At 37.9% G+C, this 15677-nt stretch overlaps 1 protein-coding gene across 5 annotated transcripts in view; it reads left to right on the forward strand.

Annotated features, from left to right (window-relative positions):
- Window positions 1-7602: 7602 nt before the first annotated feature.
- The window catches only part of LOC149078024 (uncharacterized), a 41574-nt gene continuing 33499 nt past the window's right edge, over window positions 7603-15677 (forward strand). Inside the window, exons 1-2 of one of the 5 annotated variants that reach the window (XM_089241582.1) lie at window positions 7603-7999; window positions 11390-15375. In XM_089241582.1, the coding sequence (XP_089097708.1) occupies window positions 11438-15375 (3938 nt within the window). In that variant the 5' untranslated portion in view covers window positions 7603-7999; window positions 11390-11437. Of the gene's footprint in view, window positions 8005-11369; window positions 15376-15677 lie in introns of all 5 variants that reach the window. The other 4 variants (XM_089241584.1, XM_089241581.1, XM_089241583.1 and 1 more) reach the window with 4 other exon arrangements.

The raw sequence follows: 15677 nt of genomic DNA on the forward strand, positions 1-15677 counted from the left end.
CTTAAAAGTAATGTTATGATAATATGAATTTTACACTTACATCACTAATTACTAAAATGATTTACACTATTTTTCACTTGCACACACTTTCAAACTGTTTAAGAATTACATTGGACAAAAAGTATTTTAGTTAGGTTGTTAGTTTGTTATCTATTTCTTTTCTCAGTCATTATTTGACTCGCTTTAGAAAAAATTCTTTCACAAGGAACTGAGCTGGCTAGTATGCAAAGTCTTTTCATTGCTATTTTGTACTAATAGAGGTATATTAACTTTCTTTGATCCCACCAAAGAGTAAAGCGTCAGACAGCATAGGTAAAAGTGGTTCAGATAAGTATTTATCTATTTCCACGATGCTAGCCACTTTACGGTTTTGTCTTGCTGTTTCTTCATCGAATTTCATCCAAATCTTCGACGAGCTTGGGGAACCCGGGACAAAAATTTGTCCGCTCAACCTCAAAGTTCCTTAAGGCACTTTAGCGGAAAAGGGGGGGGGGGAGTCATTTTGGTTTTGATCCATGGTGATTAATGTCTCGATTTTTGTTATTAAAAAAACTACATCAAATTTCCTTGTGTTTTCAAACGCAGACTTTTCTAAAGCGGTTGTCAAGCAACACTCATTCAGGGATTAATTCGTGCTCCTTTGATATCAGCCTGTCACCGATTTCCTTTAGCAGCTTATTGCATATTTCTTTTAATACAATCGGAAAATTTGGAGTTTTTGACAAAGTCATACAAATTCTTGGACAAAACCATTGTTTTAGGCAAAGTTACACTTTTAGCAGAACTCAATTCCTTGGTTACATCAAAAATTTCTAGAGTATTAATGCTATGTTCAATAACAATCCAATCACTCCTCGAAAGTGTTGTTTCGTCATACTATAAAAGTGCAAGAGTGGATAATATCGGGTCGTTATTGCTAAATAATCATTAACATTTCATAAGTGGAGTTCAACGTGCTCTAGTACAACTTAAATTAATTTTAACTCCGACCATTTCATTTGTTTTTGGGTTTCGTGAAGCCTAGCCAAGGCATTTGAGCTTTTTATAAAATATTGTAGAACCGCTTTGCACTTTTCTGCCCTATTCCCCTACCCGCGAACATTACTGATCCCGCTAATATGCGTTAGGAGGTGGGGGCAGGGCTGACATTACAAAGGGCTCCAAAACGTGATCTTGCCCGGCTGACCAAGCATCAACCCTTTCGCAACCCTGCTTGTGGGAAGGAGCCTACGTGAGTCCACATCCAGGGACGTAGCGTGCCTTCTCGGGGCCTCGGGGCAGACTTTCTTGGGTCCTCTTGAAAAGATTTATTATCATGCAAAATAAGTGTATATTTTTTGTAAGCCCTTCCATTTGCTTGGCTCTAGTTGCCCCAGCCCTTTTAGGGACGTAGCGTGCCTTCTTGGGGCCCCGGGGCAGACTTTCTTGGGTCCTCTTGAAAAGATTTATTATCATGCAAAATAAGTGTATATTTTTTGTAAGCCCTCCCATTTGTTTGGCTCTAGTTGCCCCAGCCCTTTTAGGGGCCATGGTCAACCGAGGGGGGGGGGGACTCAGAATAATAGGATTTGATGAACTTTTTTCGGAGCATTTTTCATACAAATTATTAGGTGAGCATTTCCAGCCAGAAGGGAGCGGTTGGGGGCTTAGATATATCACTTTGTTCAGGTGCCAGGACCGTCTTAAGAGCACCATGGACTCCCCGGGTCAAGTGATTTTTCTGGCAAATTTACCAGGCAAATTTACATATATGCTCCTCGAAAATTTCAACTATATCTCATTGTTTTGAGGCCCCTTTTCTCTTGAGGTCCCACGGGCAGTGCCCGGGTGGGTTCACGCGTTAAGAAGGCACTGCTGCTCCAGCCCTGGGATCCGGGACAATAATCATCATTTTTTCCACGCAATAAATTCATTACAGAAGGACCCTTGAAAAGTCTGGCTTGGGGCCAGCTAAAGATCTCAGCCTAGGGGCCGTGCTTCAGGATGTGGGAAAGGGGATATGAAATTCACAAAAATAAAGAAAAACATTCTGAAACACGTTAGAACAGCATTTGAAAATATAGATTAATTTAAAATTACTGCAGCATATTCCGCTTAACGGTCCCATTTAAAAAGTTTTCTCGCTTGGTAAGACTTATTTTCGTGATCTCCTAACTTTTACTAACACTTTATTGAAATTTCCCGTTTAAAACGTTTTCCCAACAACAACGTTTTTCAGGAGTTTTTGGAAAATGCTATAAGTGGGATTCACTGTCTATGAGCTCTTCAATGTTATTACTTATTTAAAATCAAGAGTTTCTTGCCACAAACGAAATTCAAGATTGCAATTTCAATGTTTAAATATTCGAATTCGATATTCAAAAAGACGCTCTGGAATAGGTTGTGTCGAATATTAACAACACTAGCTGCAATCAGCCTAAACCTCAGATATAATTTAATGGTAGGCAATGAACTACCGGGGCTGTAAGCAACGTAGCCTACATCCTAAATGTTCGGAAATTTGTGCTCTTAAATGTTTTTATGTATGAACTCTCTATTCATGAACAGGGTCGGTTCTGGACATTTTTCAAGTGTAAGCGAATGATGTTTTGGTGATAAAAAAGCCACCCCCTTTCAGTTGGTGCCTTTTGCGACCGCGTAGTTCGCAGGATTCAAGATCCGGCTCTGTTCATGAAACAAAATATCTCTAATGTTGGTACTGTACTAGGTGAATAATTCGATTGAGAAAAAAAAATCAGAGAGGAACGTCTTACTTTTTTTTCCGGAAGATCAGTAGTAAAAATTATCAAAATTTGGAATTTACACATTGTATATCCGTCTTCCGGAATATGTGAGAGAATGTTTCAGATGGTAATGTTTACGACTGAAATATTCTCAAGCTTCCTTAGGGAAACATAACAGTTCAGAGGTTTCCAGGAAGGCATGCAATTAACACTCCAGAGGACAGTCGAAGTTGCTTCGCTCCGGGGCAATCGTCATCTAGAGATATCCATGTTACAGTCTACTATGGAACATCAATAGTGGAAGCATCGCCGAATAAAACTACAAACATCATCTTTTGCTCACTATTGGTACCTCCAGACCAGATGGTAACTCCAAAGAGAGAGAGGTTTTCAAGGGGAAAAAATTGCTAGATATCTTTTCTAGTCCCCCTTTTCGTTTGATGCTCTAAGCATGTTTTTTTTTTGGTTAATATAGCCCTGTTATTCTTTAACGGCAGAAAGGAAGGCCAGACTTTTTTAAGGGATAAAGAATGCGACCAACTGCATAACATACACTTTTTTCTTTTAGAAATAAGCTACTGCCATACCTAATAACGCTAAAAATAATATTGTTGGGGCTTTAAACTGAAAGCCTCTTTTCACAATCAATAATAGTTTAATGGGGAAAAAATTAAAAATTTTAATCAAAAATTTCCAAAGCATCTGCTGAGAAAGGAAAAGGTTTCTTTTGAAAAAATTGTGGCCCGGTGCGACAGCACCATTCGCACCCCTCCCCCTAAGTCCTGTCCTGATCGGAGACAAGTTGGAGAAAAGGCTTGTCCCTTAGTTTACTGTTCTTTCCCAACTTTTCGCAGATTTTTGTGTTTACAACAACTTTCTAATTGTGTTTTTTAGGACAGGGTGTCCATGTAAAATCACTTTTTTTTATTTTGTCGCACACTGTATTTTCATTCTTAAAACTGAAACAGAGTGGTTTCTGGACACATTTTTAGCTTTTTTCAAATTGGAACCTTACCTCTACGACAAATAGTTGATGAGATGAAGAGCGATTCAACAGACCCTATATAGTAAATCCATGGTCCATCTAAAAAAGGTAAAATTCACATGCATGTCTCTATCTTGCATAATTTTGAAAATTAATCTTTTAACAAATTTTTCGTGAGAACTTTTCATCAAGAAAAGTACAGAGATAACGCTGAATTTGGGGATGGAAAAACCAATCAAATTTAACATTGTAATTTCGAAGCTAGAATCAAAACACTGAAAGGAAAATTTAAGATGCGTTGAGTTAAGGCAAATAATGTGTAAAAAGAAAAAACCTTTTTGATTGAGGGTCCATTTCCTCGATTAAAGTATGTAGAAATACATGATGGCTCATATCTCTACTAAGTATAGACACAAATGTGGCAGGTAGCATTAGTTTTAAAGAAGTTGTCAAAGACTTTGAACTAGAAAAAAGTATACTTTTTTACTCACTTTAGATAAATAAAGTGAGTGCTCAGAAATATCCAGATCATATATTCAACCTAGGGCCCTTTATTATTATTATCATTATTAGGGCCCTTTCACACGGAGCGGATGCGGGTCCGGAAGAAGTTTTAACAATTGGAATATACTGCGCCTTTCAGACGAGCCGAAAAATCTCCGCACCTAGGAAATGTTCATGCGGGTCCGGACGTCGTCCGCATGTGTCAAAACCTAAGTGCGGGCTCCGCATCCGCACATAGAAGTTTTGACAATAGGTTTATTCGGAGCTATTCAGACGATGCGGATGCGGAGCGAATTCGTCCGCATCTTTGGCTACTTTTTGAAGGTGATTTTTCACGGAATTTTTTTAATTATTTGCCATAAATACCCTTAAAAACACCATATGATGGTCCCTGCTCATTAATATAATGTACCTACATACGTGTATCCCTTCGTTTCCTTCTGAGATTGAGATATAGAAACTTCAACTGCCTTTTGTCCATATTTCACAATTTCATACAATAAAACCTGTCAACAACGGCCACTGACGGGACCAAAATTATAAGCCGTTCTGTTCATTACGAATATTTAATTGACTACATACTTTAATAACTTTTAAATTTAATTTAAAAATTTTAATTTTTTTTTAAATTTTTAAAGTTATTTAAAAAATATAAATATTTGAAATATTATTTTAAATATTTGTTATTTTTTTTAATTTTTAATCTGTTAATTTTTTTAAACTTTAAAAAAAATACTTTTATTAAACAACGTTATCCACGTACGGTGTTCACTCAAGGCCGGATTAAGACGTTTGAAGACCCTAGCGCTTGAATAGTTTTGGTGGTTCCCCGATACCTACAAGTATATTTTACTCGATATTGAGTCTATAAACTAAAAAAATGAAATTTTATATTTCAGAAGTGACTAATCTAAGGATGGGATTTCACTCTAAAAGGTTTATGAAAGTTATTTTATAAAACTTGAAAAAAGCAACTAATAAATTGCAAGTGCAACCAATAAATTTATTAGTTGCTTTTTTAAAAGAATTATTATAAAATTTTTATAGTGTAATCCGTACTTGAGGCCGGGATTATACTATAAAGTTTTGTAAAAGATCTTTTATAAAAGTTAAAAAATTCAACCAATAGACGCATTTGAATGCAACCGGTGATCTTAATGGTTGAATTTTTCACGTTTTATCAAAGAGCTTTTACAAAACTTTTATAGTGTAATCCCGGCCTAAGACAGAATTGTGATGTGAATATTTCTAAGCACAGACATTTTGAAAGTCCCAACCCCTCCTTTTTTTTATACTTGCAAATTCTTTGATATCTGCTGAATTTTTTTTTTTTTTTTTTTTTTGAAACATCGAATGTTTTTGGATTGGATTTTTCGAACATTGGATGTGTTTTGGGAATTTTCTTTCATATTTTTCCGAAAAGACAGATTTTTTTTCAAAATTTTTTGAAAATATTTTAAGATATTTTCTCCCATCGACTACTTGTGAGGGTCGGAATGGAGGCATCTTTAGGCTCAATGATAAAAACCACCAAAGAATGCCTCTAGGCTGCCTATGGGCACTGAATCAGGGGTGAAGGAGAAAAATAATTACAAAAATTGCGAAAAAACAGTTTTTATGCACCAATTACGAAAAGATGCGGGCGATTCGTCCGCATCTTCAGTGCTCGTTTGAAAGGGTATGCGGACCCGCATCCGCTCCGTGTGAAAGGGGCCTTAGACCAAAGCTGCATTAAGAGTTAACTTACAAGCGGCTTTGCCTTAGACAGAGCGATGAGTCAGGAGGGGTGGCTAATTGTGTAAGATTGTAAGATTATCCTGTCTTTTACGGACAGGCCAAGTTTTACCATATTATCCGGATTTTGGGAGGGGTGATTACTCCTCATCCTACTTTTGGATCCACAGTTGGTCTTAGATTATAGTTACTTCTGAAATACAAAGTTTCATTCAATGGTTTTTTTTTCCATTGATAGATTCAACATTGTGTAAAATATACGTATAAAGCGGGGGGGGGGGGGCACAAAAATCATTTAAGTGCTTAGGGCCTTCAAACATCTTAATCCGGCCCCGCGCTAACGTGACATATCTTTAAGTTATAAACCTATATATATATATATATATCGTTATAATATCTTTAAGTTGGCCCTGTATAAATAGTTGTGGTCCTGGACATTGAGAAGAAATATGAGGTCCTTATTTCTCCTCTAAGGTCGCGCATTGTGGCCAAAGGTTAATTTAACCCAAGGTGACTGTTTCTCTCTTGGGAGCTGTGAAGTCAAATTTTGCAAACAAAACACATGAATGACGATTTATGAGTGTTGCAAAAGATATTTTCCAATAAAAGAAAAAAACCCTTCAAATATGGGGGGGGGGGAGGAGAGCATCGAGCTTACATCTCTTTAATTGGGCAATCCTTACCTGTTCAGACGTGAATAAATAAATAAATAAACATTACTGGAGGGAGCATCCAGCCGCCGCGGCAGCATAGCTTCCATCAAATGCAAGGAAATCACGTGACTCGGTGAAAACAAAGTTCGTTTGCCCATTGCCCATAGAAATGTACAGTACAAAAACGCAGACGCGTTCAACACTGTGCAAGGAGCAACTTCACTCCCCCCGACACTAAGATGTTGTTAGCTCTATCTATCTAGAGACACTGACATAGAAACTAACTGCTAGTGCATCGTCCAGCACAAAACGAAGGAAATATATGTTTTTTTAACAAGAAAACTCAACTGAACTTAAAAAGTGCCGAAATCTCTTTTCCAGCAACAAACCCTTAGCTTAATTTTGATTAATTAAAAAAGTCCCAGAAAAAACAGAAAGACGGGTTGTATGGTCACGACTTTTATGTAGAGTGGGAAGACGTCATAGCCTCTTGTTTAGGCTGACCATATTTCCTCGAGAGAAATACGGGACATCGGGATTCCAAATACGGGAAAATACGGGACATCGCCAATTATCACCAAATACAATGCCAAAGCTAAACAAAGTTGCCAAATATTGTTGAAATTACGAAAAACTCACAATGGCGGGAAATGATGCATTACTGCAAATTGTAGTGGATTAAAATGTATTCCACGAGAAAAAAAACGTTTACCAAAGCAAATGTGGAAGATTAATATCCCATATATAGTTGTAACTATCATAAAATAATTTATGAGTTGAAAAATAATCTCAATCTTCGACTTCAGTAAAGAATAAAAATTCAGGTAGGTGTCGTGTGAAATACGGGAAAAACCGGGACACTTTTGCCAAAAAGTCGGGACGGCCAAAAAAAGAGAAAATACCGGGACTGTCCCGGGAAATACGGGATGTATGGTCACCCTACTCTTGTTTGAATGTTTATGCAATAATTACAAAACAACGGTAACAACAACTACTACAAAGAACCAACCAAAAGCATGGATACAATATTTTGTTGTGAAAATTTCTCCGCGTGTAATTTGTTTAGTTTTTTTTTTTTTGTTTTGAAAACGTTTAATGTGCGTTTCGTTGGAAATATTAATCGCGGTCACATTGTAAACACGAAATTGTTTATTTTCTGACTGTCACGTGGTTTCCAACACGTTTTGCATTGTGGAAAAAAAACTACAGTTAGTCTTGCAATGTGGGTTCACACGTAGTAAATGCACTCATGTTCAATTAGAGAGATAAATTTCCGATCCATGTATTTGATAATTACATTAGGATAATCCATGTGTTACAAATGTGCTTTATATTACTTGCTGTAGCGTTTGATGTGTTAGAAGATCTTGCTTCATCATTAGGAAGCCATGACAAAGATTGTAAGGTCTTTATTTCCCTATATATTTAATCCCCTATGTATTTAATTCGAAACAATTAGCCACCAGGTGGAGAATACTGTGGTCTATATGTTATTGGCAATAACTAGTTAGTATGTTACATCTAACTGGATTTCCACACATACACAAGTCCCATTTTGCTAAACGTGTCGACAAACAGAATTGAATTTATTTGAACCAATGGCCGTTAACTAGTTGGTCATGGTAAAATGTATATCATTGCCTTTGTGAAATGGCCTATTGACAGATGTGTTCTTGTTGGAATTGGTTTTCCAACTTCGAGGCACGAATGCAAGCCGGTCTTTCGTTTGAGGAAGTCTTGTCCCAGAAAGCTAGTAGACCCATGACACTTGAAATTTCTGGGATTTGTGGTGTTAACATTTTTATTTAAGACAGGTGGCAGCAGCAGCACTAAAATGAAATAAGCATAGCTCTATCGTTATAGACAGGGCTGGACATATCCCAGGTCGACTTAAAAATTGGTATTGGCACCTAAAATTTTCAGCAACTTAGTGTTGCAGACCGAGAGCAGCACCAAATGTTTGGAATTTATAGCAGCATATCTTCCTACGTGGAAGAGGGTCAGTATGCCGTGAAAACATCAAAAGAAGCATTAGTTTTTACTTTTTTTCACCGTGTAAAACTTTTTATTTTGGCACCTAAAAATGTTTTCTGGTGCCTAGATTTAGTTTTTAGTAATTTGTCCAGTCCTGGTTGAAGGCAGAGGATACATATACGAGGCTGGATGTTTATTGGGTGTACGCGAGAAACTTGCTGTGACGTCATGCACCTTGCCAGATCTTTTGGAACAGGTGCTGTATTATCCAGAGATTCACAATTTTTGGCTACTTTTTTGGCGCGAAACATGTCAGACGAACTGACTAAACTCACCAAAACCATTAGACACTAGGGACACGCCAAGAAAAAAACATTTCCAGCATAGAAAACAATAATAAAACCCCATTCAAATATGAAAAATATCACGAAAGAGGAACAGCTTTGGTATAAGGGACAGATTGGCGATTTTTGGCGACTTTTTTTTCTGACACCAAATATGTCCAACGGTCCGAGAAAAAGCCGCCAGACACTACGTGCGCCGGAAAAAAAAATCGCCAGCATAGAAAACAGCAAAAAACAATAAACAAAAATAAGCTCTGGATTGTTTAAAAAATAAAACTCTGGATAAAAATAAATCAATCAGGGTTTAAATAAAACCCGGGCATTGTTTAAATAATAAATCGATCTGGATTTAAATAAAGCCCGGACCGTTGTTTAAATAATAAATCGATCTGGGTTTAAATAAAACCCGGGCATTGTTTAAATAATAAAGCGATCAGGGTATAAATAAATATGGGCACTGTTTAAATAAAGGAAAAAAAAGGGAACAATACAACCTGACCAGCGACGAAAATGTAATCCAAACACTCGACACAACCGACAACAAGCACAAACGACAAAATGGCTGTATGGCTGTTTGAAAAGACGCGCTACAACAACTAACGCCGCCTGGCAGAATTTTAAAGAACAGCGAAAACCCAGCAGAACAACACCGAACCAGAGTGCGCCAACAATGGCAACTTATAGCCGGAAAAAAGTCGCCAATTTGGCGTGTCCCTTATACCAAAGCTGTTCCGGCGATGTAGATTATACTGATTTGGCAGTCATCATTGTACTGCACCTGTTCCATAGCATCTTTTGAAAATAATAAAACACACACATAATTATCACATCTATATTGAAGCTAGCATAATACCATTCTGTTTCTATTTTGTCATGACTCGCTCAGGGTGGTAGGGTATGTTTTGCTCACCAATCCGCCATCCGATGCAGCAAGTACAAGACAGCTTTGGTATAACCTGGCACTTGGTAACTTTTGGCTACTTTTTTTCTGCTGCCAAACACATCAGGCGGTGGATGAAAAGTTGCCAGGGCTATGGTCTAGTCTACTGATGCTATGTACGTCAGGAAAAAAAAACACAAGCATAGAAAACATTATAATAATGAAAACCAACAAGCATAATAAAAATACTCTGATTTCTGTGTTAATAAATGAATATTTGCATATATACAAACGAAGCAGCGATGACCAAAAAGCATATAATCGTCTTGAGGAATATTTTGAAATCTTCCCATTTGACATCCCTAACTGTCTCCAAAAAAGCATTGAATCTATCATTTTTGTTTTGGTGACTGAAAACCAGTTAATTACTCATATAGGTGCCAAGACCTAGGGTTGCAACCCGGCGCATAACATAGGGAAATAAAATTTTCTACCGCCTGCCTGGTTTTTTTTTCTTCCTTCTTCCTCCATGGTACACACCAATAACTGCCATCTTAATGCATGGGTCCACCTGGGCACTGCCAAGGGGCCTCAGAAAAATGAAAAGTAGTTGAATTTTTCGAGAATTCACCAGGTAGGGCCTCAGAAAAATCACTTGGCCTGGGGGCCCATGATGCTTGTAAGACAGCCCTGACTAATAAACCGCATTAGAAATTGAAATAAGCAGCTGCTATGGTGGTGGAGTAGTCATAGTGAGAGACTCCCATCGCGAGGACTCAGGTTTGAACCCCATCGTTGTCATAGTGATAGTCGACTGAAGTTTGTTTTCTGTGGTTCCCAACTTCAAGGTGCAAATGCGAGTCAATCTCCCCTTTAAAAAGTCTCACCACAGAGATCAACGGACCTACAAACAGTGCAAATGCAATTCAATCATAACACATCACTCACTTCGCTTCTGAAATATAGATGGCGGCAATGAAAAATCGAACACAACACTACATATGGACTCAGACTTAGGTGCACACACAGTTACACTTCCGGCGCAACTCACTAGGTAGTGAAGGGGGTTTATAATGTGATAGTTTAAATCGTCAAAAACCTGCCAACCCTATTCTACAGGATATGGCTTCTAAAGTTCATGAATAAAAATAAAACATTGTAGAAATAGGCAATTAATTTCATTACGGCAGGAATATTTCAAAAAAGGCATTTTCAGAAAAAAAGTAGGCAAAGAACCTGGGCTACGGTCATGACAAAATGTTGTAATCGGGAAAATGCTACAAACAGGAAATCTTGATGAGTATTAATGAAAGATGGGATCATGAAAATCATTTGTACTAGATGGGAAAATGTTCTAAGAGAGATTCACTGTATAATCGTAGGCAGATACGGAGGAGGGCATAGGGGGCACTCACCCCCCCCCCCACTTTCTCTGAAGAATGCTTATTATTAGCTTAAGATGGAGGTGGAAACTCTGCCTTTCTCCCGATTTGAAAAGCCTGTATCCGCTTATGGCGTATATGTTTTAATATTTTTCTTTTGTATTAACTTATTTTCAATTTTTTGAAATAGGTTTCTCTTCCTTTCCAAAGGTCGAGAATTTCTGAGCCCGAAGTCGATAGACAACCATCCATCCTGGTATGATCGGTAGAGTAACATCCTTTTTCGATCATATATATTCATTTGTAAACAATCCTGATGCCCTCGCCAATGTTTATGCAAAAGTCAGTAACTTGAAGAAACAAAACTACATGCTGGATATGCTTCGAGTTCCTAAAACTTCCCGAAAAGTAGAGAAGCATTCTGATGTGCAAAATGTCAGAAAGCGTAAACGCAAAACATCTAACTCTATCAATGTTGTGGAAAACAAACGGCCCAAAACTTTGGTCGGGAATGAGGAAACAACCGATTCTGATACATTGGCTTTACTTAATCAGAATTCCGAACTTCAGAATGGTCACTTGACTAGTGACAGTGACAATGAGGAAGAGAATGAAGATGTTCTTCCAAAAAAGAAAAAAAATAAAGTTGCGTCAAAACAAAATTGTACAGACAAGTTCATTCCGAGAACTAGAAAGTTACAGGCACTGTCGGTTGTGAAGGGCAAGAAACTGAACGGTCAAATTCGTGATATGTCAACCATCAGTGGAACTGAACAAGTACATCCAGAACATTCCTCTCATTTGGGTTTGGGTGATTACGAGATAGAATGTTTCAACTTCGGTGACAGGAGTGTAACTTTGACAGAAGAACTTCTAAATTCATCTACTGTAATTTCACAAAAGGATTTTCTACTTTGGTGGAACTCAGTTTGTTCACAATTTCAAACTTGTGATGGTTTATCCAAGGCTGATTCATTTCCATCAGCAGATTCTTCTGATGTTACAAAGGAGCAAAACTGTGAAAACACAATTTCGGGAATCCCAGAGAATTTAACTTTACAACTAAATGATTGCAATGATCATCAGTGTGGTTCAGATATACATGTTAAAGATGTTGGACAAATATCTGTTGAAAGATACCAGAACTTTGCTGATCCAGGAACGGTGAAAACCATGACCCCAAACAAGAGTATACTTGCTGTCGAATTGCAAGACAATTGCTTAAGCTTCATGAATATATCGGCGTGCAGTTCTATAGACTTTGAAATCGACCCAGATGTAATAAATACAGAAATGATTTTCCCTGATCTCTCACCTGATCATACTGCTCAGGTCCCTAATGAAATGTTGGGAGAGAAAACACTGCTCGAATCTCCACAGAATCACACCACTTCCTCAGTGCAAGAACAACAACAACAACTGAATTGTTTAGGACCCCGTCCATTGTTAGAGTGGGCAAACTTTCCACTCTATAAAAATTTGAGGGTGTCCCTGAAAACTTTGCCGGACTCTATCCTAGGCCCCTGCCTTCTTAGTTACAAAGCCAGTGATAAAGGTTCAGAAGAGTCTGGATCCTTTGTGACTGAAAGCTGTGACAGCTCACCCAACATTGTCCCGAAGCCTTCAGAGTGTGACGATGAACAAATTTGTCCTGTGCGTGAATCTTATTTGACTGGCGTAGCTTGTGGTTCAGGGAGTCGAACAGTTATCAATGATGAAATTATAGGTGGAGGTATTTTAAAAGTTGCGACAGCTTGTATAGAAACTGGCAAGTCGGAAAAAAAGAGCTGTCCCAAAGAGGCTTTGAGGAAGGTAAGCCAAAAGGGAAAAGTACTTAACGCAGAGAAAGGCAGCCAAAGTTCTACTCCCAAAATAATGAAAGTGAATCGTCTTGTAGATCAAAATACTGTAAATACATCCGATTCTGAAAATAGCCAAAGTTCTCAAATTCTGAGCAATCTGGGATTAGATAATCGGGAAAGTTCAAAAAACAATAGTCTGAAGGATTCTACAGTTGAAGATGATTCAGCTGACAAAGAAATCATACCTTTACGGCTGGATAAAAAAGCTAAGAAAAGTACAGAAGAGAGCAAAAGCAGAAAATCGAAGGAACATTCAAAAGAAGATCTTGGTGATAGCCAGTGTTCAGCTTCCAATGTTGGACCAGTTTGTGCCGAAAATACATCTGTAAATAAAACAGTTCATGCAACAAAAGGTGGTGTTGACAACTCTGTACAAACAAAAATTTGTGGCACTCAGGAAGTGACGAGCCCATCCAAAAAGAAATCGAGTAAAACAGATAAAGACAAAGGTGGTGTTGACAACTCTGTGCAAACAAAAATTTGTGGCACTCAGGAAGTAACGAGCCCATCCAAAAAGAAATCAAATAAAACAGATAAAGACAAAGGTGGTGTTGACAACTCTGTGCAAACAAAAATTTGTGGCACTCAGGAAGTGACGAGCCCATCCAAAAAGAAATTGAGTAAAACAAATAAAGACAAAGGTGGTGTTGACAACTCTGTGCAAACAAAAATTTGTGGCACTCAGGAAGTGACAAGCCCATCCAAAAAGAAATCGAGTAAAACAGATAAAGATAAAGGTAATAACAAACTACAAAAAAACGTAACAAGCTCAGATACACTTGCAGAAAAGTCCCCTGGGAGTAGTCGAAGCACCACCAGCCAAAAGGAAAAAGGTAAAACGCCAAAGAAAGCTTCTCAAAAAAATTCCAAGAAAGTAATGGATGTTTCAAAGACACTGTCCCAATGGTCTGAAGCCAAACTAAATAGTGTTTCTGTAGACCAAAGAATTTCTGATAGTTTATACCAGTCAAAACATTCAGAAGGACCTTTTACACACATTCAACCATTTTGTGATGACAATGAAACCTCAAATGATATAAATGGTGTTATTAGGACTTTGTATCCAACACGTGTCGCACCCGAAGCTGCTAATGCTGAGAATAAATCGAAATCAGCTGCCGCTCACGAATCCCACCACTATCTCTCTCCTAAAAGCAATTTCAGGTCTTATTCCGAATTGCCGGCTAGATCCAATGGTAATTCACATAATTCTCCAGCTGCCGAAAGCGCCACAAAAATGGGATCATTACTTCCCCAAACACAATGTGAAAATCCAGGGAGCTTTGAGGCAAAGTTATCTGCTGGATCCAAGGTGACGACAGCGAGTTCTGCTGCTGCTAAAAAAAGTGATTCAAAATCAGCTGGTGCTCAGAAATCTCTCAAAAGTAGTTCACAAGCAAAGAGTTTGAAGCTTGACTCATCAAAATTCAAGAAGAAATCAGAATCTTTTGGACATGAAAACTCTCCCAAGTCAGATAAAAGCAAACAAAAATCAAAACATCTTAGTTCCAGCTCAAAGAGCCCAAAATGTCAGAGGGCTGATTCCAATGCAGCAACATCCAGTCCTAATGTTGTGGGACAACATGATAAGTCTCAACAATGTGATCCTGTGATTAATTCAGAAGTGAATACAGGGGTGTGTGATCAGCCAAATGCTTCACTAGCCAAGAAAACAACAATCAGCAAAGGATCGAAATGCACAGATGAAAGATCATCTTGTGGTAATACAAGACCCTCGTCAAATGACCCTAAACAGATGGAAGTTGTTTCCAATGAAACAAGACAAAAGAAAACTGTCGAAACGGAGCTCGCAACAGACCTCGACAAACATCTTTCTGATGGAGTTTCTAAAGTGATTGGTGGGAGCTCTGAAAAATGTACAGAAAATTCAAACAAACCAACAGGATTATCACCCGTAGAAAATGTCCCGATGGATGTGGAAGAATCGGCTCCACATGATGCAGAAGAACCTTATTTTGAAGTGAATGTGCGTGATGAAGAGAAATGTCTTATTGGTCTGCCAAATAGTCTTGAAGCATCTCCAGAAGAAGATATGGACCTACTCGAAACAGAAAGTGATCCAGATGCTTCATGCCACAATAAATTAGAATCATCTGGGTGCAGCTCCAAAAAATTAGAAAATTATTGTCGCGCTGAAAATGCCAGAAGTAGAGAATATTTGGATCTGTTGAGGTGTGCAACAAATTTAGGACAGGGGAATGCATTGAATTCGGTGATGAATGATGCTTCGAAAGAGAAGAAGACAGATGAACCCAGTTCTGCGGAAGAAAGCAGCGAAGAAGAAGACTCTGACCAGGAAAGATCTTACAAAAGGTAACTAAATAAACAGCATACCAGAACAAACTCAAATTCAAGAAAATATCGCAGTCCCTTAATGTGGATTTGTTGTCTACTTTTTCAAAGGTCGAAGTCCCTTAATGTATTATTGCCTATTTAAAAAAAGCCAATAGCAAAGCAATAGAAAATAACTTATTTCATTGAATAAATAAGTTACTTTATCTTAACAGAAATATCATTAAAAATGGTGATGTGTAACTACATTTCTTTAACCCTTTCAATTACAAACGGGAGATATATATATATCCCAGTAATGTAAAAGAAAAAATCAGTCTTGA

This window comes from Pholcus phalangioides, unplaced genomic scaffold (assembly GCF_987345545.1).
Source record: "Pholcus phalangioides strain wild (caught in Gottingen) unplaced genomic scaffold, Ppha-v1.0 ptg000014l_1, whole genome shotgun sequence".
NCBI lineage: Eukaryota > Metazoa > Arthropoda > Arachnida > Araneae > Pholcidae > Pholcus > Pholcus phalangioides.